We start from the raw sequence: 26,213 nt of genomic DNA, 5'->3' as shown, positions 1-26,213 counted from the left end.
CCGAAGCTTTCCGTAATCTAGTCTCACAATCTTCCCTTGTACACACCCTATACACAGGAGAAGCCTTAACATCAGACATCGTGAGAAAAAAATCCTAATCAAAATCGAAAAACAGTCCACAATTAGCGTATGCCAAGCCAGAGAAAAAGAATACGTCACCAATAAGAACCAATCTAAATCCTCGGCAAATGAGCAGAAATCCAAGTAGGAAGAACTAACAACAGATGTTGCTAGCCCCAGCGACAGAGAAAATCTGGTTTAGAAAACGGGAATGGTTCCGGATCCCGCCACCCAGCGGCGGGAATGGTAGATCACCTGACCTACCTGTCGCGTGTGCCGCGAGTTTTGAAATTCTGTCGGGACGACCGAGTCTATAGCTAAGTATATATCTGCTGGGTAAGTTGCATGTACAAAAACTCTCAGGTGAAGACCGAAACGCATCTCGAGAAAAAGGACATGAAGCGTCCTCCTCTCTGAAGCTTCTCTTAAGAGGGTGAGAGTCCTTCCGAGAGCTCCGCCCCTTGCGCGGGGAGGACGCTTCGGAGGACGAGAAGCAATCCTTAAGGATTCGTGCACGAGCACGATCCTTGGCAGCCTGGGAAGCGTCATCAGGACCTGCTGAAGGGACGCCAGACCGGTGGGGAGCCCCCGTACCCCTCCTTCGGCTTTCGACTTGCCCACTCCGAGTCCTGGGAGTCCGACAGAGGTCCAGGTCTAGAGGCATTATAGGGCCGATCTGACGGCCCCTCCACAACACTAGGGACACTAATACCATCACTACACTTCACAAAACCACTTTGCAGAGCGAGCACTTTCGATTCCAGGTTACGGATGGAATCCATAATCACAGACAGGGCATAACCTTCCGCAGACACAACCTCAGAGCCCGAAGGCAACACCACAGGGTTAGGAATAGCAAAGTCTACAGGAGGGTTAGCAGGTGAAAAATTACTACCCTGACTTCTACTCGCTGACACACTCCTGGAGGAAGACTTGATCCTGTCACGCTCTAACTTAAGCACATAGGAATCATAAGTCTTCCAACTGGAATCAGGCAAACTCTCACACTCCTTAAACCGATCATTTATCAAACATACATGTCCCCTACACCTCGTGCATACAGTGTGAGGATCTACCGAAGCTTTCGGTAGCCTCACCTTACACTCTTCCACACAACATACTCTGTAACTAGCAGAACTAGATCCAGACATCTTAACCAAGAAAAATCAAAGCAAAACCCAAAACAGTCTACAATAGCGTATGCCTAGCCACAAATCCAAGTAAAAAAAAAAACAAAGACTATCAAAATACTCAAGTGGCAACGAAAGTTTATGAAATCTAACGATGGAGGTACTGAAAATAGGTGATGACAGTACCGGCGACAGAGAAAATCTGAATAGAAAATGGGAATGGTTCCTGATACCCGCCTCCCAGCGGCGGGAATGGGTACTAACCACCTGGCCTCCCTCTGCGTGTGTCGTAAGTTTTGAAATTCTGTTGGGCTACGGAGAATACAGCTATATAGTATATATATCTGACAGGTAAGTCTCATGAACAAAATCAAAATTATGTAAATCATATAGGTAATCACCAACGATCTATGATATAGATGGTGACGATTCTGCAGTGCAATCGGATGAATAACCTTCATCTGACGTTTAGGCTTCTTTCCCATAAGAGTAAAAGAATCAGTGCTTTTGGATGCCACATAATTAACTCGTTTATGGATACAATTTAAAGAACTCTGCGAACACCACTTCAGTAACATAAAACAAAACAGCTCCCTTGTTTACTTTATGCCTCCTTTGTTTGTGTGTGTGCTTAAGTTATATGTCTATAATATCACAAATCTTTTATAAATTCTTTCCTATCTTCAATTTTCCCTTCATCAGATCAGCAAACAAAAGAATATTACCTAACAATTTCTTTTTATTTTCATGATTTGGCTGCTGCACCAAACTAAAAGTACATAGTATATCTATTTGTGAATGAACATACTTATGATAAAAAAACATGATTTACTGTAATGATTACAGCACCCAACTATAATATTAATGTATAAACAGCAAAATACAGCAATAAACATTATTTTTGTCTTTTGTTTACATTTAGAATCAGCTGATGGACGTTTATTACCGAAAGAATTATTTTGGAAAACAATTTAGTTGCTAAAAGAAACAAATTTATTAATGGAATTATTATCATTTTTAACTTTGTACATAATAGTTTATGATATTATGATACAGTAATTCATACTTCATTAGGAGAGAGAGAGAGAGAGAGAGAGAGAGAGCGAGAGTGAGAGCGAGAGAGGAGAGAGAGATAGAGAGAGAGAGAGAGCAGCTTAGGACGAGAGTAACTGTTGAATAGCTTGAGAGAGCAGCTTAAGACGAGAGTAACTGTTGACTAGCTTGAGAGAGCAGCTTAGGACAAGAGTAACTGTTGACTAGCTTGAGAGAGCAGCTTAGGACAAGAGTAACTGTTGACTAGCTTGAGAGAGCAGCTTAGGACGTGAGTAACTGTTGACTAGCTTAGCTCGAGAATAACATGATGAAATTTGTATTTTAAATATTTTTATGGTAAAAAGAAATGAAACATCGATAGTGATAAGATATTTTCTTGTATACTGTTATAATATGTATGTGATAATCATTGAGTCAACTATAAAAGTTGTATTGAAGCACAGTTTCGTAAATCACAGAAAGAATAAAAAATATGGCAACACATGTACCTACTAATGTCGGGGACCATCTTGTTCTTTTATTACGATAATAAGAGAGAGAGAGAGAGAGAGAGAGAGAGAGAGAGAGAGAGAGAGAGAGAGAGAGAGAGAGAGAGAGAGAGAGTTTGCTATTTACATTCATAGTATTTGAAAATTTGTAAATGAGTTTATCTTAAAAATGCATTTAGTCATGAAAAGAAGATAAAAACACAGTAATTCTTGCTCTATGATAAAATTCGCGATTTTGTTAATTTTCCGGGATATAGTATTTGGGCTCCACAAAAAAAGTAAGTAAAGTGATTTAGGATAGAATTTATAGAATACTTATGTAAAATACATTGTGGTTTGTAGAATGGTGTAACCACTATCACCTTGTGTAAAAATAGTACGTACAAATGAGACTGTAGGTTTGGTGACGTCATGGTGATCATGTGTATTTTTTCCGTGAATGAATATACATTTATGATCAAAAATAGTTACAGCACTTATTACAGTATCATACTGTAATATTAATGTAATCACATCAAAATAAAGTAATCAAGGCATAATGCAAACTTGTAAAGTGTATTTTTGTCTTTTGAAAAATGCTTTCCCCAAGAAATTATTCCTTGAAGAGGCTTATTATGAAGATATGCCAATAATATATAAGATATGCATTTTATTAGGAATATATGACAATAATATATAAGGTAAAAATGGTTTTATGTTTACGCTTCGTCGCCGATCGCAAACAACAATATGATAATCTATGACATTATCGTTTGTATGACTGCAGTTCAGAGAAGTTGATTACGTTCTACCAAAACAATAATGAAGTAAGAACTGAAAATTAATGTTTTCCTAAATGTTATTACTACTGTAATTACACTATGCACTACTATTAACATTTCTAAAAGGTTAACGAATGGCAAGGTCGCTGTGAAGCAATGTAACTCAATGTTTACATTTCTGCTGGCCACTCAACTACAAGTTGATGTCAATGATGTGGAATTATTCCATGAATAAGCTATATATTATGAAGATATGCCAATAATATATAAGGTGAGAATAGTTTTATTACCTTTATTGTCACTTAATATCATAACGAGAAATCTGTTCATGCATTTGCTGGTTATCGGAACCGGACAAGGCTTAGCCTACCACGGACAAGCCCACGATGCTATGATTCATACAGCGATATAGATTGAGAAGTGGTCCAAGGAAAAACCCATGATTAAATGATACCGTGATTGCTGATCCGCGACTAAGCGAGGCCCCACTGTAGTACGTAACATAAAAATTCTTTCATCTCAGCAAGAGAGAGAGAGAGAGAGTTATCCTTATTTGAAAGAATGAAATGGATAGATCATTGTATTTCTTTAAAATACTATCACATAATATGAATTTTGTAATTACAGATTACAGTTATATTAATATTATTATTATTATATTTGAAAGTATTAATAAACATATATTACATGTACTATACAAATTCTTGCGTCTCAGTGAGAGAGAGAGAGAGAGAGAGAGAGAGAGAGAGAGAGAGAGAGAGAGAGAGAGAGAGAGAGAAATTACATGAACACTTAGAGGCAACAACGCAACAGCTCCTCCCCCTCCGGTCATATTACTTGATATATTTGACAGTTATAGTATACTCTATAATTAATGGAGCAGCCGAGTTAAATATTTTTTTCTTTTCTTTTAGAACTTTAGTCTTGAATATAAGAAAAGGTACAAAAACTGGAGAAGTGTTGTCTTGAAATAGACGCAAGGATCTGTAGCTTACAAGAATGCACTGACAAATGCAACAATACAGTACCACAATTTGAATGTAAATCTAATACTTAAGCCTTCAACAGCCACATCTCAATTTTTCAACTACATGTAGTATACATAGTCTCGATGGATCTACTTTAAATACTAGTGCTCCTGCACATAATATTTAACTTCCTTACTATAAGAAATAAAATGGACATGTAGGAATAATGGAACACGAAAGCATTAGTGACATAACTGTTTTTACATCTATGTTACCATAAATAAAAAGGAAATCTACAACACTATTTAATATCATAAGTAAGCAAGTAGCACACAAACGAAACCAAGACTTACCTCTAAACTAAATTTCATTCCAAAAATAACTTCTGGAGCTCTGTAAAATAATGTCTGCAATTCAAAGTCTGAATAATACAGAGATAGCTCCTCATCTGTATTCCGTAACGCATTACCAAAGTCAACAACCATAATGGATGACAGATCGTCCTCTGTAAAAGATTAAATTTTCGGTTGAAATTAAAATCAGGATAAAAATCGGTAAATACGTATATATCTTATAAGTTCAACCTAAGGTTGCAAAAATGCAAAATGAATTACCAGCCTGAACTTGATTACACTGGGAAAACACTGTTGACACAAATAGTACTGACAAATCATAGCCAACTACTCAACACTTTAACAACTTTCAGTACTGTACACTCAGTTGCCACTGCACATGACTGGCATACTCTTACTTATAAGCTTAACTTTTATCTAAGTTTAGCTGAAGATTGTTATAAAATGTATTCAGCATGCAAATTCCATGAATATGTTCTCAAAATCTAGTGCTCCCTACCCTTCTCAAATATCTGTTACTAAACAACTTACCCTTACTGAGAAGAATATTTTCTGGCTTGAGATCTGCATGAATAACATTTTGCTTGTATAAGAAACCAAGGACGGTGAGCAACTTTACAGTGAGGTCTCTGATGTGGGGTAATGCTGAGGCTTCACGAATATCCCTCTGGTCATAGTGATTGTATAGGGGTGTCGGACTCAAATAATCAAAAACCAAACAATAATGTGGACCATACAAAAATTGGTTCTGAAATATGGAGATATTATTAGGTCAAAATCTAAAACAATGAAATTTTATTTCCCTTAGTTTTCAACACATTTCTGTTAATTCTTCCACATCTGCTTCTTTACAAACAGAAAATAACAGCAGATATCACAATTTTTAAAAGTAAATTGTATGTTTACTAACTGTAAATTGTATATTTACTAAATACAAACCTGAGGTCCTTTACAATAGGAACTACTTACAGCGAAGCTAGAACAAGGCTGTTAAAACTCTTGAACAAGGTGGTTAGGCAGTAACTACCATCTGGTAGGTGGGGAGACCCACCTGTCCAGATGTAAACATTCCATTTTGCCTTTTGCCCCAGGTTTCAGATTGAGGGGTGGCATGAGGTGGGCATTATATGTTAAGGACCTCAGGTTTGTATAGTTTGGAAAAATACAATTTACTTTTAAAAATTGTGATTTGTTCCTACACAATATACAAACACTTGGTCTTTTACAATAGGAGGACTCACTGATTGGAGGGAGGAATCTGGGTGAGTCTCTTGAACTGACTGGAGTTCTGCATGCCTAGGTGGCTATTCCTGGTCGAAAGAGCAAGGAGTGCCCTGCTGCTGACATGTTGATTGGAGTATAGGAACTGTGAGATCAAATGTCAGAATTCTGGACCTTTTCGGATGACGGAGGAGTCATAATTCATATGAAAAAAGGCTGGGAAGAACCAGAACCATACATGGTAAGATGCTACCCGTCCTGTTAAAGGAGCCAGGTAAGAAAACAACATGTTGAGCAGCCACCACACACACATCCACAGAATAAGGTTCCAAGAACTTGTAGGCAATATCCAAAGGTAGGCATACATAAATGTAGTAAGATGAGACCACATTACTGGAATGCGAGGGAGACTAAGCCAATGATTCCATGAGTTCTCAGGGGAAGCACACAGGTGACATTGTCGCCAACTGAGGAGAACCTCCTCCTGACCATCTCACAAAACCAGGAGAAAGCGCATCCTTAGACTCATCTTCCTTGGCGAGCCAGTACTAGTCAAAAGTTATTGACATGGAATTCTTATAACAAAATTAATACAGGCAGTCCCCGGTTATCGGCAGACTCAGTTATTGGCGATCTGATTTTTATAAAATCAGCAATTTATGGCGCTATAACGGGACGAGTTCCAGTTATCGGCGCATAAGGGTGCTTATGGCGCTGATACCCAGTTATCAGTGCCATAAGTGCCATTAATCACCGAGTCTAAGTTAATGCAGGTTTTCACTTATCGGCACACCCCCCAGGGAACAGAACCCCCGCTGAGACTGCCTGTATTTAATAATACTTACCTGTATAATTTATGTAGCCCTAAATCCCAAAAAACAGCACCAAAATTTACCCCACTGGCAACCTGTTATCTCCTATTCTGTCCGCAAGTTAGCAACACTGCCGTTGACAGTTACAAAACCTTCCCTTCAAAATCAGTTGTGATAGGCAGATCGTGGCGTAGGATGGGTGGGACAAGATAAATTATACAGGTAAGTATTACTAATATTAATTTTATTTTAAAAATACCTTTATATAATTTATCTAGCCCAGATAACCACATTGAAAAGGAGGAGGGAATCTGAATAAAATTTTCCTTTCTGGGCAGAATAGGAGGAACCAACCTAATCCGATTAATGGAAAAGGAAGAATAAGAAACATTAATAAAAAGACATAAAACAACATAGAAAAATAAATCATATGCTGAGTTAATAATTAAACCCAAAGTCTAAGATACTGAGAACTCTCTAAGTCTCCTACCATAATGAAGGAGTAAGTGCATAGTCAGTCGCTTTGTACAAAAGTCAGGTGACCAACCAGGTGACAAGTAAGACGACATCGAGGACAGAAAGGCTGCACCCCAATGACTTCATCAAGCACTAAAACCACCAGCGACACCTGCTCTCTCACGAATGTCTGGTGCTGAGAGAGGAGCGGGTTATCGGCAACTCTTTCCTGAAGGAAGAGTGCTTGGAATACCTGGGCGATTCATAGCTAAGCAACACTGGGGGTGTATCAACGCAACCCAACATCGCCGGCAGCGATATCGTCTCATGAGCGACTCATGACTCGAGCTTTCTGGTGCCAAGAGAAGGGAGCTCGGAGCGAAAGGAGACTCAATCCCAGAGGATGAGTGCCTGACAGTCCAAACTGGTCTCGTGGAGGAGCAATACTGTTACAAACAGTGGTAACTGCTCTGGGACCCTCACCTGGATATACACCATACCCACAGTGCCTTAAGGGTCGTCCATCTGTTGAGACTGTACCCAGCAAGCTTCCAACAGTGCAAGTGGCAAGTAGGAAACCTCAAAAGTAATCGTAACAAATATAATATTACACCCTTATTCAAAGGGTGTTGGATGTGACACTGGTGGAAGGTAATCACAAATCATGGGTTTGGATATTAATAAATATCAAACTGTATATTTAATACAGGCAACCCTCGGTTACCGTTGGTATCGGTTACCGGCATTTCGGTTTTACACTATGTTCAATATATTCATAACTGGGTTTTACCTTCCATAGGGTTTACAGCAACGTTGGCTGGTAATTACTGGTGGCTTAGGGATAAGTGCCAAGACCGCTTCATAAAATACGAACATAACAAATGTGCATCTTTTCCTTGGTTCTTTTATAAAGTTATCCTTTACTTCACTGTATCCAGTAATACTGTACATAGTCTTATACAGGTAGTCCCCGGGTTACGATGGGGGTTCCATTCTTGAGACGCGTCGTAAGCCGAAAATCGTCGTAAGCCGGAACATTGTCAAAAATCCAAAGAATACCTTACTTTTAATGCTTTAGATGCATTCAAAACTATGTAAACTGCATTCTTATTGCATTTTTCATAAAAAAACCCTTTAAATATTGATTATTTTGCATTTTTCGTGTCATATTTCATTTGCCAAATCAGCATTTGTAGGCGTCGTAACTCTGGAACATGCGTCGTAACCCTGGAACATGCGTCTTAACCCTGGAAATAAATTCTGACAAATATAATTGAAAAGCGTCGTAACCTTGGAACGACGTAAGCCGAGACCGTCGTAATCCGGGGACTGCCTGTATTACTATAGTATAAAATACAAGAAAACTGAACATGTTCTCTTATGGAAAAATCAGCTGTGGCGGGAGGTAAGATAATTTGGCCGTATTTAACTCAATTCAGAGCAATTTTCTTGCTTCTATTTAGAGTAAATTAATCTCTAGGAACTCTATTCATATGAAATAAGGTTATTTTTTATTATATGAAGTGTTTTTAAGTTGAAATATGACTTACTGTATATACTTGCATAACAAGCTATCTCGCCTATCATGCAACCCCCCAAATTATCACTTTTAAAAAATTATTTTATCACATATCTCACAAATCATGAAAATTAAAATTACAAGACCAAATAACAATAGGCTAACCTCTTTTCCTCCTCTTTATCTATTCCTTTTTGTTGGGCTAACCCTTTTTCCTCCATCTCTTAATCTAGCCAATCTTCTAGTTAAGTTTAAAAAGGTAAAAGAGAAAGCCAAAAGTATAGTTAGTAATGATGTACTTGTTTTGAAAATGCATACAGCCAGAAACAGCGGATTTGCTATGACAACCAATCCAATAATAACACCCTTTTTGCTTGCATCTCAAAAATTGTACAACGGTGAAAAATTACTGTAGTTGTTACAAATGATGTTAGGGTGAACAGGACTGATATATTTTTACATTAATATATCCTTACTTGCTTTGGATAAAAGATCAGCAAGGGCATATACTGCTACATTTATTCTGTAAGTTTTAGCTGAAGCTGAGGAAAGAATGAGAGTTAGCAGGGGGGACATGCGAAGCTGGCTCGGCCCATACCGCTCTCACTCTTCGGTACCAGGGGGGGCCTCCCTGTGCGGTCGGTCTCGGCTGGCCACCCGGCTCGGCCGCGCTCGGACCTCCTCGGTTTCCGATCGAGCTCTCTCTCACCCCGAGTCACCACTCCTTCATCCCGCTCCGGCGGCTGGTCCCTCTGGCTCCGCCAGACCTCAGGTGTGGTGACTGCAGAGAAGCTCCACCGCATGTTTTCTCCATATGTTATCTTTATTTCAATTTTGATTATTTACATTCTTTATATTCTGCTAAGTCGGCGGAGTCCCCGCTCACCATCCGGGTTCTCCACTTGCTTATCTGGATTCTGTTATGGCGGAGCTACGCTCCTCCAACAAGTTTTTTACTGGCCCCCACCTGCTCCTCCCCGCCGTTCTCGTACTCCTCGTTCCGGCGTATAGACAGGTTAACTGCTTTGGTGAATTTCCGTCCTCCAGCAACACCGGAGACGCACTGAAACTAGTTTACCAGTTCTATCGGACACCCACCACTCACGGCAGGGGAGCAAGTAGAGGCTAATCTTTATTCTGTCAAATAACTCCGGTGTTCTCCGGTGTTATAATATATCACTTCTTGGACTTAGTCCAATTAGTTAGTGTCGATACTCATGTATCTGTTCACTTACAGGCCACCCACTGCCAGGAATCTGGCTGTAATACTGTCCTGCAGGACCCCTGTGGGCACGAGGTCTGCCGCACCCACGCTGTCTGCGCCATCCGCTATGGAGAGATAGCTGTCTGGCATCATGAGAGTTGCTCCATATGCTACGAGCTGGTAGATCAGGTTACCTCCAGAGTAAGTACTATCCCGGATAACAAATTATCATGTATAATTTTGGCCTATATGTATACAGTTCTTAAAAGTGATATATCATTACGAGTGATAATATATTTTAGTCTTAAGTAGCTTAGTATTTATACTGACCCTCTCTTTCAGGCTGCTCAAGCGGTCAGGGACGCCGCTCAAACCACCTTGAGGGCCTGGGTCGGCGGATTCGGTAGGAATGTTACCAAAGGGCAGCCCTACATTCTTGACAAGAAGATGGCTGCTCTGGTCTTCCCCGGCAGCAAGGCGACTTCCTACGTCGACCCGGAAGCGGCGGCCCCGTACATCGCCGCCATCCAACATCAAGTTGCTCAAGCCTTGGAGGACCCTGGAAACCAGGAGATTGTAGAAGAAGTGGCAGCTCTAAATTTGGACCTCGAGCCCATGGCGGTAGAGGCAGTAGGTAGGAGGTTGAGTGAGGCAGGTTTGGTAGGGGCTCAAGGTTTACCCTTGGGCCATTCTGGATCTTCTTCCCCTATCCCATCTTCTTCATCTTTCCAAGGATTCTCGGAGGATGGGCTTTCGGTTAGACCGAAGTCCACCCAGGCTATCCCTAAAGTTAAAGGGAAGCATGAAGTGAAGACGCTTGAAAAGACGCTGTCTAAGAAAGCGGCTCCAAGTGGTTCTCAAAAGACTCCTGCTCACCATCCCAGAGCAGAGAAACCCAAGTCGTCTTCTCACTCTAAAGGGTCCAGAGGGAAGTCCTTCAGAGACAAGGCTCAGCTCCTGTCTGATCCTGAGCCTTCAACCTCTACACGAACACACCCTAAGATTCCCAGAGAAGCAGGAACCTAGTTCCTTTGATTCGGACACCTTTATTGCAAACATTATGCAGCAAATGGGTAGTCTGGTGGGGAACTTGGTTCAGGACAAGTTCCAGGAGATGCTCTCTCACATCTCGTCTTCCTTTGAGGAGTCAGGTCAGTCGATCCGGGACATCTCGGAAAGGCTGGCCAGCCAGGAGAACCTCATTGCAGGTCTCCGGGAGAACCCTATGGCAGCTCTTCCTAAGTCCGGTGTGGCAGCTCAGGCCATGCCAGACTACAACACCCTCCCTCCTTACATGGTGAGTAATCCCTGGAGGATATCGTCCTATGCCCCCTTTAAGGACGGGATGGTAACGCTGGCGGACTGTGGAACTCGAAGGCTTAAGGACTTCGAGTTCCACCCAGCAAACCAGCAACCGCCCTTCATTGGTTACGCCCGCCTTACGGAGGCAGGCATGAGGAGGGAAGATAAGATCCCAAAAGAGACCGTCATCTTCGGTTGGGATCAAGCCCAGCGTGACTGGCTAAGAAGCCTGGAAGACTGGGATTGTATTAATACCAGGATGCAAGCGTTTAAGAGCGCTTTCACCATATTTGTGGTGGACGGAGAGACTCCCATTCCGTTCACCACAAAGGTGACGGAGTTAACGATGCAGGCCGCTATGAGAGACGAGCCGATGCCACAGCTCCGGGAAATGGAGCCCACGTCACTCCTCCTTCCTGGTATGGAAGATCTTTGGGCAGATCTCCCGGCCACCTTTACGGTCGGGAAATTAAAGCCGGACTGCGCAATCATACAGTTCAGTGAATGGCTTCCCAGGCTTCCAGACAGTCTCATTCAGGCTGAATTTGATGCGCGTACCAGGCTATCAAGGTCTCTCAATACCCTGGTCATGACGGAGGTTTCGGCCATTACTTATGGTAACGAACCTCTGTTCAAACTAATAGACAAATCACATTTACATACTGTACTATGTGATTTGTATGATTTCATCGTGGCAAAGCGTAACTGCAGGAAACATGTTCTGCAGGAAGCCACCATCCGCCACGAACCGAATAAGTTGCTGGCGGCTCCGATCTGGGGTGCCGACCTTTTCCCGGAATCGGTCGTCAATTCGGTTCAGTATGAGGCGACAAGACTCAACCAGTGTCTTAAGATCCGCTGGGGCCTCTCCAGTAAGAGGAAGCCGGAGTCGACTCCTTCATCCAAGAAACCCAAAAAGCCTAGGAAATTCCAGCCTTTCCAGGCTCCCCAGCAACAGCAGGTAGTTCAGGCAGTGCCAGTTTCTCAAGTGGCACAGCCTTCTACATCAAAGGCACAGCCTCAACAACAATTTCTGCTGCTGACTCCTCAGGGTCAAGCTTCCACCTCCTTTGCTGTCTCTCCGGCCTTCAACCCAGAGTTTGAGGGCCAGTCATTCTAACCTTTCAATAGGTTCGGAAGAGGCAGCAGGGCTAGAGGTGCCTTTCGCCAGAGAGGTGGCGGAAGAGCATCCAGCCGAGGGAAGCACTTACGGGGAGAGCGCGGGTCTCGACCTGCCCCAAGCCAGTCAGAGCCCTCAGGTAGGAGGGAGACTGTTCCTCTTTCGCCACAGATGAAGGTTCAGCAGCTGGGCACAGAGTATTGTGTCCAAAGGCCTAGGATGGAGCTGGACCAAAGGCCCTCCTCCATCCAAGATCTTCTATCAACAACCAACAACAAAATTGATGGAGTATGCCCAAGAACTCCTTCAGAAAGGAGTAGTGTCAGAAGTCAGGCATTTAAAGTTTCAAGGTCGCTTGTTCAGCGTACCAAAGAAAGGCTCAACCAAACGAAGAATAATTCTAGACTTGTCCCGTCTAAACTTATTCATTCGTTGCGACAAGTTCAAAATGCTGACTATCTCGCAGGTACAGACCTTACTTCCCCGTGGGGCCGTCACCACCTCTATCGATCCCACAGACGCATACTATCATGTTCCAGTGGCAAGACACTTCTGCCCGTACCTAGGTTTCAGGCTAGGGAACCAGGCATTCTCATTCAAGGTAATGCCCTTCGGGCTAAATGTAGCCCCCAGGGTATTTACGATGTTAGCAGAGACAGTAGTTCAACAACTCAGGTCTCAGGGGATAATGGTAGTTGCATACCTGGACGATTGGCTCGTTTGGTCAACAACCATCGAAGAATGCCACAAAGCAACGGTCAAGGTAATACAGTTTCTGGAACACCTAGGGTTCCAGATAAACAAGACCAAGTCCCGGTTGACACCGGTCTCTCGCTTTCAGTGGCTCGGCATTCAGTGGGACTTAAACTCTCACACTCTATCAATTCCGTCGTCAAAGAGAAAAGAAATAGCCAAAGCAACCAGGCAATTTCTCAAGTGCAAACAGACATCCCGGAGAAGCCAGGAAAGGATCCTAGGCCGTCAATTCGCCTCAGTAACAGACGTTCTGCTGAAGGCAAAACTCAAGGACATAAACTGCGTCTGGCGCTCGAGAGCAAACAACAAGTACCGGGACAAGTTGTCCGCTATCCCGGCTATACTTCACAAACGTCTCCGCCCTTGGGCGGAGGTCAAGAATTTATCAAAGTCAATTCCTCTCCAATTCCCTCCTCCGGCATTAGTTATCTACACGGATGCTTCACTAAGCGACTGGGGAGGGTACTCTCAGTACAAAAAGGTACAAGGGACTTGGTCCCTTCCATTCCGCCGGCTCCATATTAATGTACTGGAGGCTATGGCGGTATTCCTCACTCTGAAAAGACTTCAGCCAGCCAAGGGATCTCACATCAAGCTGGTATTGGACAGTGCAGTAGTAGTACACTGCATCAACAGAGGAGGCTCCAAGTCAAGCCATGTGAACCATGTCATGATAGCTATATTTTCTCTGGCAGCCAAGTACAAATGGCACCTGTCCTCCACACACCTAGCGGGAGTAAAGAACGTGATAGCAGATGCCTTGTCTCGCTCAGTCCCTCTAGAGTCAGAGTGGTCTCTGGACAGACGGTCATTCAATTGGATCTGTCAACAGATTCCAGGGCTCCAGGTGGATCTTTTTGCCACAGAGTCGAACCACAAGCTTCCCTGCTATGTGGCTCCCAACCTGGACCCTCTGGCTTGTGCCACGGACGCCATGGCCATAGACTGGAATCAATGGAAGAAGATCTACATCTTTCCTCCAGTGAATCTTCTTCTGAAAGTTCTGTGCATACTCAGGACCTTCAAGGGACATGTTGCCCTAGTAGCCCCCAATTGGCCCAAGAGCAACTGATTCCCACTCCTGTTGGAATTGGGTCTCCGACCTCAACGGATTCCCAATCCCAAGCTATCCTAACTAGTGCAAATGAAGACTGTATTCGCTTCCTCAGGAATTCTCAAAACCCTAACTTTATGGACTTCATGAAGTTCGCAGCTAAAAGGGATGCGGATATCGATCCTCAAAAACATCCTATTCCTAGAATCGGATAAAAGAGAATCGACCCTTCGTCAATATGATTCAGCTGTTAAGAAACTAGCCAATTTTCTGAGGGAGACCGAATCTCAAACCATGACTACCAACCTGGCTATTTCCTTCTTTAGATCATTATTTGAAAAAGGTTTAGCAGCCAGTGCTATTACTACTACTAAATCAGCACTAAAGAAGATCTTCCAGTATGGTTTTAAAATAGATCCAACAGACTCCTATTTTTCATCTATCCCTAGAGCCTGTGCTAGACTCAGACCATCAGACTGGCCTCAGACACTGATAACAACTCATGTGATTTCTTACCCCTCCTGAGGAAAACATTATTTCTTCTAAGTCTGGCCTCAGGAGCCAGGGTATCTGAACTGTCGGCTCTATCTAGAGACTCAGGTCATATAGAATTTCTCCCGTCAGGAGAAGTTTTACTCTCTCCAGATCGTCAATTCTTAGCTAAAAACGAGGATCCATCAATGAGATGGGCCCCTTGGAAGATCCTTCCCCTTCCTCAGGACCCTTCTTTATGTCCAGTTACTGCCTTACAAGCATATCTTACCAGGACAGCCATGAGATCCTCTGGCCCTTTGTTCACGAGGGAAAAGGGTGGCACCATTTCCTTAACAGGAATTAGGCAGCAGATTTTATACTTTATTAAACAAGCCAACCCAGACTCGTTCCCCCAAGGTTCACGATATTAGGGCAGTACCTACCTCGATCAACTACTTTCAACATATGAATTTTGATGATCCGAAAGAGTATACAGGCTGGAAATCTCCGACAGTGTTCAAACGTCACTACCTCAAGTCCTTAGAAGCTCTTAAATTCCCAGCAGTGGCAGCGGGAAACAGTTTTCTCCTGACACTGCTTAAGTAGTTTAGTAATTAGTTCTAGATCTCCTTTCTACCTGCCTCACTGACATCCTTCCTGCGGTTCTGCCACCATGTAGCCTTTTCTATGCCTTAGATGCCAAAGGGCACTTATTGTGATGTTTTCCTTATTTTTATGCTAGGATTACTCACACATATCTTTAATCTGTGAACTTTTATTTAGTTTTTAAGATTAATGTAAGTTACCATAATTAATTTTAAGTATGTATTATAATCATTTATAGTTCATAAGTCTTTCTAGATTATAGTACTTTAATCTCAATTGTTTTTTATTTTTTCCCTTACTCATGTTATATCCTCATTCAAGCTTGTGGCCATTTCTCTGGTACTATTTCACAAAGCGACACGCGCTGAGCCCAGAAAAGGGATTTTGACGAAGGAAAAATCTATTTCTGGGCAAGGGCCTGTGTCGCCCAGTGAAATCCCACCCTGTTTTTACCCCCGCCCTTGGACCCAAACTTAACAGGCTAACTCCAAGGATGACCGGTAGAGGAGGCGCTAGTGATGGCGTCGGGGGCACTAGTAGTAGTCGTAGCTGGGAGCGGGCTTTGCATCGGCCCTCTCAGGTAGGAGGATTTCGTAGAAGGATGGATCTAAATGGTAAGAGACCCGTGGTAGTGGTTTCACTTGCCCCAGAAACCATACCGACACCTTTTATATAAGGTGAGCGAGTCAGAATATTCTGACATTCCAATTTAGCTTTTTTCTCTGGTAATTTAGCAATATTTACCTTAGAAATGTGTGATAAAGGGACATTTCACTGGGCGACACGGGCCCTTGCCCAGAAATAGATTTTTCCTTCGTCAAAATCCCTTTTCCCTCCAATAAAAGATATGTAAAGCTCGTAGTATTCTGATGAGATAAAGTGAAGACGTCATACGGAATCTGTTGATTTTTGTTTATACAATAAACATGTCCTCAGTGTCATCTACTAACAAAAAAACTTCGTATAACGTAAAATAACTTTGTCCCCATATCAATAAAGTATCTTGAGATTCATTTGCGCTAGCTAGAAGCAAGAAAGTAATTCTGATTTGAGTTCAATACAGCAAAACAACCTTACCTGGCAATCGCCCTCAGCTGATTTCCAAACCAAAACATTGATTGCTTAAGTTTGTACTTTATACTGCAAACAAATAGTAATATGAAAATACATATAACATTATTGGATGCAGTAAAGTAAAGCATAGCTTTTTAAAAGATCCATGGAAAAGATGCATACCCTTTACGTTTGTATTCTATCATACGATACTAAAAGAAGATGTGACCCCCTTAAAATTAGCTCCAAAATTAGGGCTTCAAAAGTTGCATGATATGTGAGTATATACAGTAAATAAGTCATATTGTGAAATGGACAGAAGTTATTTTTTCGCTAATGGAATCATTATCTGGTTATTGATACTTTGCCTAAGCACTGAGAGACCTCATAAAATACAAGATAACGAATATGCATCTTTTCCTTGGCTCTTTTAAGAAGTTATGCTTTACTTCACTGTATCCAATGATACTGTATGTAGTCTCTCATTACTATAGTATCATAAAATAAAAACAAAGCAATCAATGTTTTGGATTGGAAAAATCAGCTGAGGGCAGACAGGTTATTTTGTCCTATTTAACAGAATTCAGAGCAATTTTCTTGCTTCTATTTAGCCTAAATAGATCTCAAGAAACTATTTACATGGGACAAGGTTATTTTTCATTATATGAAGTGCTTTCAAGTTCAAATATGACTTGAATATGCCTTGTTGTGAACTCAATTGTTATTTTTTTCATTAACAGACGGTGTCAGGAGAATGTTTTTTTTTTTTTTTTTAAACAACAGTACTCCGTTTGTTATTTTTATCCTATTTCATAATAACACGAGATTTACATATTTACCTTTTATCGGCGTGAAAACAACGGTAAAATGTGTTGTTTCACAGCCAGTATTCTTTTATTAAAATACCTTTTCTCCACTATTATATAAGGTACAGTGGTCACCCCTAATCACGGGGGATGCGTACGAGACCCCACCCCCCCATGAATAGTAGAACCTGCAAACAGTTGGAATCCCTATAAAAATGCTTAAAACCTCCTATTTTGTTAGTTAAAACTCAAGAAAAACCCATTAAAAATCTTCATACTTGGTTTTTTTAAGTTTTATCACAAAAAGTGCATTTTATGATGAAAATTATATAAAAACCAGGAATTTGTGGATATTTCTCATAGAAAAATACCGCAAATGGGGGAATTTTCCGCGAATAATGCGGGGAAACATTCCAAAGAGAAATCCGCAAATGTGTGAGTCCGCAAATACGGGGGTCCACTGTAGTTCCATCCTTGTTGCTGATGCACGATAATTCATAGTCATAAGCAGTGTGAAAATATTTTTTCTCGGGTTCAGCTATATTTCCTTGCCAATTTTTTCTCCAAAGCAAATACAGTAATCCCTCGCTACTTCGCGCCTCAAGTTTCGCGCCCGCAGTGCATCGCGGATTTTTCAAAAATATTCATAAAAAATTCAAAGTTGAGAAAAAATGGCGCGGACACATCAGGTATCAACACGGAGATGGCGTGTAACTCAAAATCCACCTCTCTGATTCGCTGGCCATCTCGGCTCCTGAATCTCGCAAGCTGATTGGCCGAGCTGCCGAGACGTGTTACCCAGCATCTCTCCCTGCCCAGCGCCCAGCGAAGGAAGACCGTATTCATTGTTCTCTCGCGCTCGTGTCGCTACTCTTGCCGCGTGAAAGTTTTAGCTGTTCTTTTGTGCTTTTTTTGTGCAAAATAGTGCTTGTGACGCCCTTGAAAATAGCTCCTAAACGTCCTACACCCTCTACATCCTCTGGTGAACCCAAGAAGAAGAGAAAAATGATGATGGTGAACGAGAAAGTGAAATTATTGGACATGTTTAAGGCAGACAGTAGCTATGCGTCTGTTGCCCGCATGTACAGACTGAATGAATCAACGGTTCGCTACATAAAAAAAAGACGAATTAAAAATCCGTAAAACTGCCTCAATAACGTTCTCCAAGGACACTAAGCACGTTGTGACCCCTCGTAATAAGAGGATTGTGCAAATGGAGAATGCGTTATCAGTGTGGATAACGGACTGTCGGGAAAAGAAGGTTAGTCTCGATACCAACATGATTCGATACCAACATTAATAGAGGTGAGTTATGTATCTTGTTATAAAAATACAGTTATTATTTACATATACATGTACATGTACACACAAAAAAATGTATACTATGCATTTAAAAAATAGGGGGGACCCTACTTCGCTGTTTTTCACTTATCGCGGTCGGTTCTGGTCCCCATTAATAGCAATAGGTGAGGGATTACTGTAAAGGTAAAATGCAAAAATATTTAAGTGCTGTTCTATTAATGTCATTTGTAACATAACTACAGTAATTTTTTACTAACGTATTCGGTTTGGTTTTAGCGAAACAGCTGTTATTGTTCAGTTGTTTAAGGCTGTAGCATTTAAGCAATGATTATAATGTTACTAAAAATACTTTTATTATTCTCTTGCTTTCCTAATTTATTTAACTAGAAGATATGATAAATAAAGAGATGGAGGAAATGTTAGCAGTCTGAAAAAGGTATTTTGACAAAGGAAAAAAATATTTCTGGGCAAGGGCCTGTGTCCCCCAGTGAAATATCCTTTTAGCACATATTTCTAAGGTAAATACAGTGGTCCCCCCATATTCGCGGGGATGTGTACCAGACCCCCTCGCGAATAGTTAAAATCCGCGAATGTTTGGAACCCCCTCTAAAAATGCCCATAAACCCTTATCCTAAACATGCAAATACCAAAGTATCCCTTAAAGACCATCCTTCATCAAATATACATAAAATATCCTATTATGGTTCATATTAATCTTTGAAATATTATTAATACTATTTTAAAGTAAATCTTACATTTTATGTTTATACATAAATACATACTATGTACGTACTGAATGACTTAGTTACGTATGTGAAAATAATTCAGTCCCCCCATAAGTATTCAGTCATGCACGTTTTCTTTCATACTGTTACTATTTGAGACATCCATTTTCTTTTTTACAGTGGAACAATGGAAATGTGAAGTCACAAATACCAAATGTCTATTTAAAGTATTATCCTACATCAAATATACCATTGAATTGGTATTATTAATATCATTTTAAAGTAATCTTAAACATTTTACCATTAGAAATATATAAACAGCCAATAGCAGAGAGAGAGAGAGAGAGAGAGGATGAGAGAGAGAGAGAGCGAGAGAGAGACGAGAGAGAGAGAGAGAGAGAGAGGGTTGTCCTTATTTAAAAGAGTGAAGTGGATAGATTATTGTACTTCTTTAAAATACTATCACATATGAATTTTGAATATAGTTATATTACTATTATTATTATTATGCAAAAATATTAATAAACATACACATGTACCATAGAAATTCTCTCATCTCAGTAAAAGAGAGAGAGAGAGAGAGAGAGAGAGTACATCGTAAGATATGGCAGCACAGTTGTTGGACCCCAGCCAACTCGGCTTGCTACTGGAATTCTGAGAGAGAGATGCGGGGTGGGTAATGAGCATTTTCTTTCATTCTTCTTACGTAATTCTTTTTATTTATAAACTAAAATCTTGCTAATTCACTTTAGTATTTTCTTTAATGAATTTATATTCATACATCGCTTTAAGAGAGAGAGAGAGAGAGAGAGAGAGAGAGAGAGAGAGAGAGAGAGAGAGAGAGAGAGAGAGAGAGAGATTATCGTAGTATTTGTAAAATACTTTCACATATGATTTTTGTAATTACAGTTTATTATTATTATTATTTCTGAAAATATTAATAAACATTAATAAACATATTACGCATATATGTACCATAAAAATCTCTCATCTCAGTAAGAGAGAGAGAGAGAGAGAGAGAGAGAGAGAGAGAGAGAGGTGGAAATTTCATGCCCACGTGATGGCAGCCACAAATCAGCTCCTTCCCCCTCCGGTCACTTAACTTGATACGTATATCTGAGTTTTAGTACCTTGAGTTAGAGAAAGAATCTGACTGGGATTTCCTTCGTTCTTCCATAATTTTTTTAAATTTATAAGCTAAAATCTTACTATTTCACTATGGTATTTTCTTTAATGAATTGATATTATTGCTGTATAAATTAATATTAATATTTGAAAATAATAAATCATTTATTTATCATACAAAAAAACATATATCTTTGTAGTAGAGAGAGAGAGAGAGAGAGAGAATTATTATTTTTATTATGTGATATCATTTAAACTTATTAAACTTACTAATACAGTATTAATCAAAATTAATATTTGAAAATTAGTAAATCATTTTTGTATCATAAAAATGTATTTAGTCATGAAAATAAACATCAAAATACACTAATTAGTGATTATTTTCGTCGGAAAATTCCGCGAATGGGCGAGTCCCGTCCGGGCGAATAATTTCTATCTAGATTCCCAAATAAAAATTCCGCGAATGTGTGAGTCCGCGAATCCGGAGAACGCGAATACGGGGGGAACACTGTATTACTAACATTACCAGAGAAAAAACTAAAATGGGATGTCAGAGTATTCTGACTCGCTCACCTTATATAAAAGATGTCGGTATGGTTTCTGGGGCGAGTGAAACCACTACCACGGGTCTCTTACCATTTAGATCTATCCTTCTACAAAATCCCCCTGCTAGAGAGGGCTGATGCAAAGCCCACACCAGTAACTACTACTACTAGCGCTCACAACGCCAGCACGAGCGCCTCTAGCGGCCATCCTTGGAGTTAGAAGGTCAAGCTTGGGCCCAAGGGTGGGATTTCACTGGGCGACACGGGCCCTTGCCCAGAAGTAGATTTTTCCTTCGTCAAAATCCCTTTTCTGGGCTCAGCCCGTGTCGCTTCGTGAAATAGTACCAGAGAAATGGCCACACGCTTGGTGTAAAATAAGATACAAGAAGGGAATAAGAAAAAACAGAGTATATTAGATTACTATAATCAAAATACTTATAATTACAGAAGTTATAAAATATGTACTTAACCCTTAAACGCCGACTGGACGTATTTTACGTCGACATACAAAAGTTTTTTTAAAAATTCGCGGAAAAATACTTTTAGGCCTACCAGCCGAAAACTCTTGAATCACGCGCCTTGGGGGATGCTGGGAGTTCATGGATCAAGGTGTTGTTTTGTTTACAATCGTTACGCAGGCGCGCAAGCACAAATTTCTTTCTTGCCGCACTATAAAGTATCTGTGACACATCTCAGAAATTATTTTGTCACTTTGACATAATTTTTGTACCGTTTTAAATTAGCCGTTACATGGAGTATTATATATGAAAATGTGCGCATTTTTATGTAGAATACAACAAAAAGTACTCATGATTGTAGCTTTTATCAGTTTTGAGATATTTTCATGTAAATAACGATAAGTGCCAAAATTTCAACCTTCGGTTAACTTTGACTCTACCGAAATGGTCGAAAAACGCAATTGTAATCTAAAACTCTTATATTTTAGTAATATTCAATCATTTACCTTCATTTTGCAACTAATTGGAAGTCTCTAACACAATATTTCGATTTATGGTGAATTTATGAAAAAACTTTTTCCTTACGTCCGCGCAGTAACTCTTCCGAAAAAAATCATACATGCGATTGTGGTAATGTTTGCACCATTTTAAAATTAGCCGTTACATAAAGTTTTATATATGGAAATGTGTGCAATTTCATGCATAATACAACTAAAAACAACCCATGGTTGAAGCTTTTACCAGTTTTGAGATATTTTCATATAAAAAATGATGTGACAAATTTTCAACCTTCGGTCAACTTTGACTCTACCAAAATGGTCGAAAAACGCAATTTTAAGCTAAAACTCATATTCTAGTAATATTCAATCATTTACCTTCATTTTGCAACAAATTGGAAGTTTCTAGCACAATATTTCGATTTATGGTGAATTTATGAAAAAAATAACATTCTCTTTACGTCCGCGCGGTAACTCTTCCGAAAAAATCATACGTGCGATTGTGGTAATGTTTGCACCATTTTAAATTAGCCGTTACATAAAGTTTTATATATGAAAATGTACGCAATTTCATGTAAAATACAACAAAAAATAATTGAAGGTTGTAGCTTTTCTCATTTTTGAAATATTTGCATATAAATCACGATATAGAAAAAAAACCACGTTCGGTCAACTTTGACTCTACCGAAATGGTCGAAAAACGCAATTGTAAGCTAAAACTCTTACAGTCTAGTAATATTCAGTCATTTATCTTCATCTTGAAACAAATTCAGTCTCTAGCGCAATATTTAGATTTATGGTGAATTTAAAAAAAAATCTTTCCTTCCCTCCGCGCGCGGATTCTCCGCCACAAATCTCCGAAATGCGTACGTCCCATTCTCGGAATATTTGCTCCGTTTCATATTAGGCATTTCATAGAGTTTTATATATGAAAATGTGCGCAATTTCATGTAGAATAAAACGAAAAATATTTGAAGGTTGTAGCTTTTCTAATTTCCCAAAATAATTGCATATAAAAAAAAATATATAAAAAAATTCGACATTCGGTCAATTTTAACTCGTCAGATATGGTCGAAAACTGCCATTGTAAGCTAATACTCTTACAGTATAGTAATATTCAATCATTTGTCTTCATTTTGAAAGAAATTGGAAGTCTCTAGGACAATATTTAGATTTATGGTGAATTTTTGAAAAAAAATATGTTTACGTCCGCGCGTTACGGAATTCATTCATGCATTATTTTGTGATAATATTTTCTGTGTTGCTTTTATCGTTTTACAATGTGTTATATACCAAAATGATCGCAATTTAGTGTACATTACAACGAAAAAAAAGTAACTTGTTACCTTTAACCGTTTGGCGCACAGCGCGATTTGAATACAATTATATATGAAATGTTGTTTTTGCGCTATCATATATCGCATTATTTATATATGATAATGATAATTTTTTTCATTTCTGATGGTTGCATACTAAACTTCAGCCAATGACAAAAAAAAGGAGCCAAAAATGAACTCTTAATCTTGAAAACTAAGCGCGCTGTGATTTTTTAAAAAAAATATTTTTTCCACTTCCGCGCTCACTCTGAAACACCTCCGGCACACGGGAGACAATTTTTTTTTTACCGCTTCGGCGTAAGAGGGTTAAGAGGTTCCTGTCGTCTGGCCACCAGGCCAGATCCTCCCTTACTCCCTATGTAAGAGGGACCAGGAAGGATTGTGGATCCCGTGCCTGTGACCAGCACTCCTTTAGCCTCCACTGGAGAGACCACAGGTGAAGATGCCCATGAGGGACTAACTTCTCTAGTGGCGACGGGTGACCGATCACGACTTGCCACTGCTGAGCTGACGGTTCCTGGTCTGGCTGCCTCCCTGAACCTGCTGATCCGCAAGTTTGCAGGGAAGACTCGTGCTGCTACCTTATCAATCAGCATGCCCAGGTACTTTATCCTATGCTTGGGTTCAAGATCTGACTTCTTGACATTTTCTACTATCCCCAGATTGCGGCATAAGTCAAGGAGTCGATCTCTGTCCTGTAGCAACTGTGAGCAGGAGCTCACCAGGAACAGCCAATCATCAAGATACCTCATCAGATGTATTCCGACTGAATGGGTCCAAGGCGACACCAGAGTGAACACTCGCGTGAACACCTGTGGGACAGTTGAGAGACCAATACAAAGTGCCCTGAATTGGTACACCATCCTATCGAGGATAAAGCGGAGGTACTTCCAGAAGGACTGATGGATGGGTATTTGAAAATACGCATCCTTCGGTCTACTGAAAGCAGGAAATTGTTCTCCCTGATGGAATCAAGCACTGAGCGTGCTGTTTCCATCGTGAACCGAGTCTGGCAAATGAATCGGTTCAAGGGAGGTTTAAGGGAGAGAGATCTATCACCGGTCTCCAGCCCCCTTGTAGACTTCTCCACCAGGAGGAGTCGGCTGTAGAAACCCGGTGACTGATCTCGCACGATCTCCACAGCTCGTTTGCTCAGCATGGTCTTGGCTTCTTCTTTCAGTGCTACGTCCCTGGCAGAACTGGGGACGTACGACTGAAGGTGGACCTGGTGTGAAGTGAGGGGCCTCAACTCGAAGGGCAGCAGATATCTCTCCCAAAGAACATCCACAACCCAGGTCTCGACTCCGTAGTGGTGCCAAGTTGCCCAATGGCTCGCCAGGCCCTAGCGTTTCCCTCTCTTCCCCTTCTGGTTAGCTGCTCTCCCACGAAAGAAGGAGGCTTGGGAGGAAGGCTGATGCTCACTCCTCGAAGCGAAAGAGGAAGGCTGGGTCTTTCCTCGTACTGACCTTGACGGTGGTAGTGTCTTGGGAGCGGAGGAAGCGCTAGCCAAGCTCCGAGGCTTGGCCACAGTTGCTCGAGACTGCTTGGTGTACTAGGCGGTCACTGTCCTCAGTTCTCCGCTTTTCACCGCAGCGTCCACCATTTCTCTGGGGAAGAGAGAGGAGGAACCCAGCAATGGTCCGTCACATAGACCCAGTGTTACCTCTCGACTGGCCACTCTGGTTACCAGAGCCAGAACTGAGTCCCGTTGTCTCAGGACCAGGTTGGCCGTCTGGTGGGAGAGGTAGGAGATGGCCCTACCTCCAGACTGGCAGAGTCTCCCGAACGCAGAGCCTTCCTCGGGAACAATAGCTCCCGAGGAGACTGCGACTCTGGATACTGTGAGGGACCACAGATCCAGCCAGGAGACAGCCTGGAAAGTTGCCATGGCAGTTGCTTCCAGGGCCAATGCCTCTTGCTGTGAGAACCTGAGGTTCTTGGACAGCAGGTGATGAAGAGGCACTCCCGGAGTTAGCCTAGCTATCTCCGGATCAACCTGCTTGGTCGGCTACGGGTCTACTGAAGGCAAGTAGAAACGCCGCTGGCCAGGCAGAGGAGGGGGAAGCAGCTTGTCTGACATGCTGAACCTGAGTGAATCCTCCTATTCAGAGACAAGAGCATTCACCTGGTCCAGCACACCGTCGGCCAAGGTGGACCAGGTAAACCCACCTTCGCTCTGGGTTCCTTCTTGGGTCCCCAGAATGATTCTAACCTAGATGGAGGGTCAGAGGGAATAACCACCGGTCCTTCCCCCAAGGTTGTTGCGCTAATGAATCAGCGCAATGACCTCTGCAAAGGACCACTGTATCTTGGGGGTGATCGCATCCTGAAGCGATGGACCATCAGAGCCATCCAGGCCGATCACCTCTTGAGACACTCTTCCTTCAGGAGGAAGAACCTCGCCAGACCCCTCATGGTCTCCTCCAACCACTTGAGCGTATGATCTGCTAGGTTGAAGGGACAGGCGAGGAAGACCCAGCAGAGTCGGTGGGCTGGGAGGACTGCAGGCGATCGCCAACCCACAGTGGTGATTGAGATGCAGGTCTGGACCAGCAGTCGATGAGTGGAGAAGCGTGTACACTATGAATGAGGGTCCACAGCACACTTGCGACCTACCACTCCAGGGCACACTCTCCAGTTGGGTGGGGGGCGAGGGGGCTTCTCCACTTCGTGGGACTGCATGGTATCCAGCGATGCAATTCTACACACACAAAAAAAAATAAATAATGAACAGAGTACTTACAATTCCACACACACAAGTATTCTCAAAGTTATAGGCATTAGTATGCAGCTTTAGGGTTGGTTTTCAACTATATCTCACAACAGAGGCGGGCAGAGAGGTGAGCACACGTCTTCACCCGCCGGCGGTCGAAAGCAAAGTGATATGTTTACCTCCAGTCGGGCGGGACTTCCGATCATCGGACAAGCAGTTACTGACAAACTCCCTTGTCAGTAAATCTTACGACCAGTCCAGCTGGCGTTGAATAGTAATTCCTTATGTAAAGGACCGAGGGTTTGTATTACGTGT

The 26,213-nt window shown here is 41.5% G+C and overlaps 1 protein-coding gene across 1 annotated transcript in view; it reads right to left on the bottom strand.

The window, feature by feature from the left end:
- Positions 1-26,213, bottom strand: part of LOC135202421 (uncharacterized) — a 169,058-nt gene that overhangs the window by 46,735 nt on the left and 96,110 nt on the right. The window contains exons 5-6 of the mRNA XM_064231815.1: positions 5,345-5,561; positions 4,814-4,965 (exon numbers count right to left, since the gene is read on the bottom strand). Of these exons, the coding sequence (XP_064087885.1) occupies positions 4,814-4,965; positions 5,345-5,561 (369 nt within the window). The remainder of the gene's footprint in view (positions 1-4,813; positions 4,966-5,344; positions 5,562-26,213) is intronic.

Source organism: Macrobrachium nipponense, chromosome 30, assembly GCF_015104395.2.
Source record: "Macrobrachium nipponense isolate FS-2020 chromosome 30, ASM1510439v2, whole genome shotgun sequence".
Taxonomy (NCBI): Eukaryota; Metazoa; Arthropoda; class Malacostraca; order Decapoda; family Palaemonidae; genus Macrobrachium; species Macrobrachium nipponense.
Note: the sequence above shows the minus strand (reverse complement) of the source record. Positions and strands in the feature narration are given on the sequence as shown.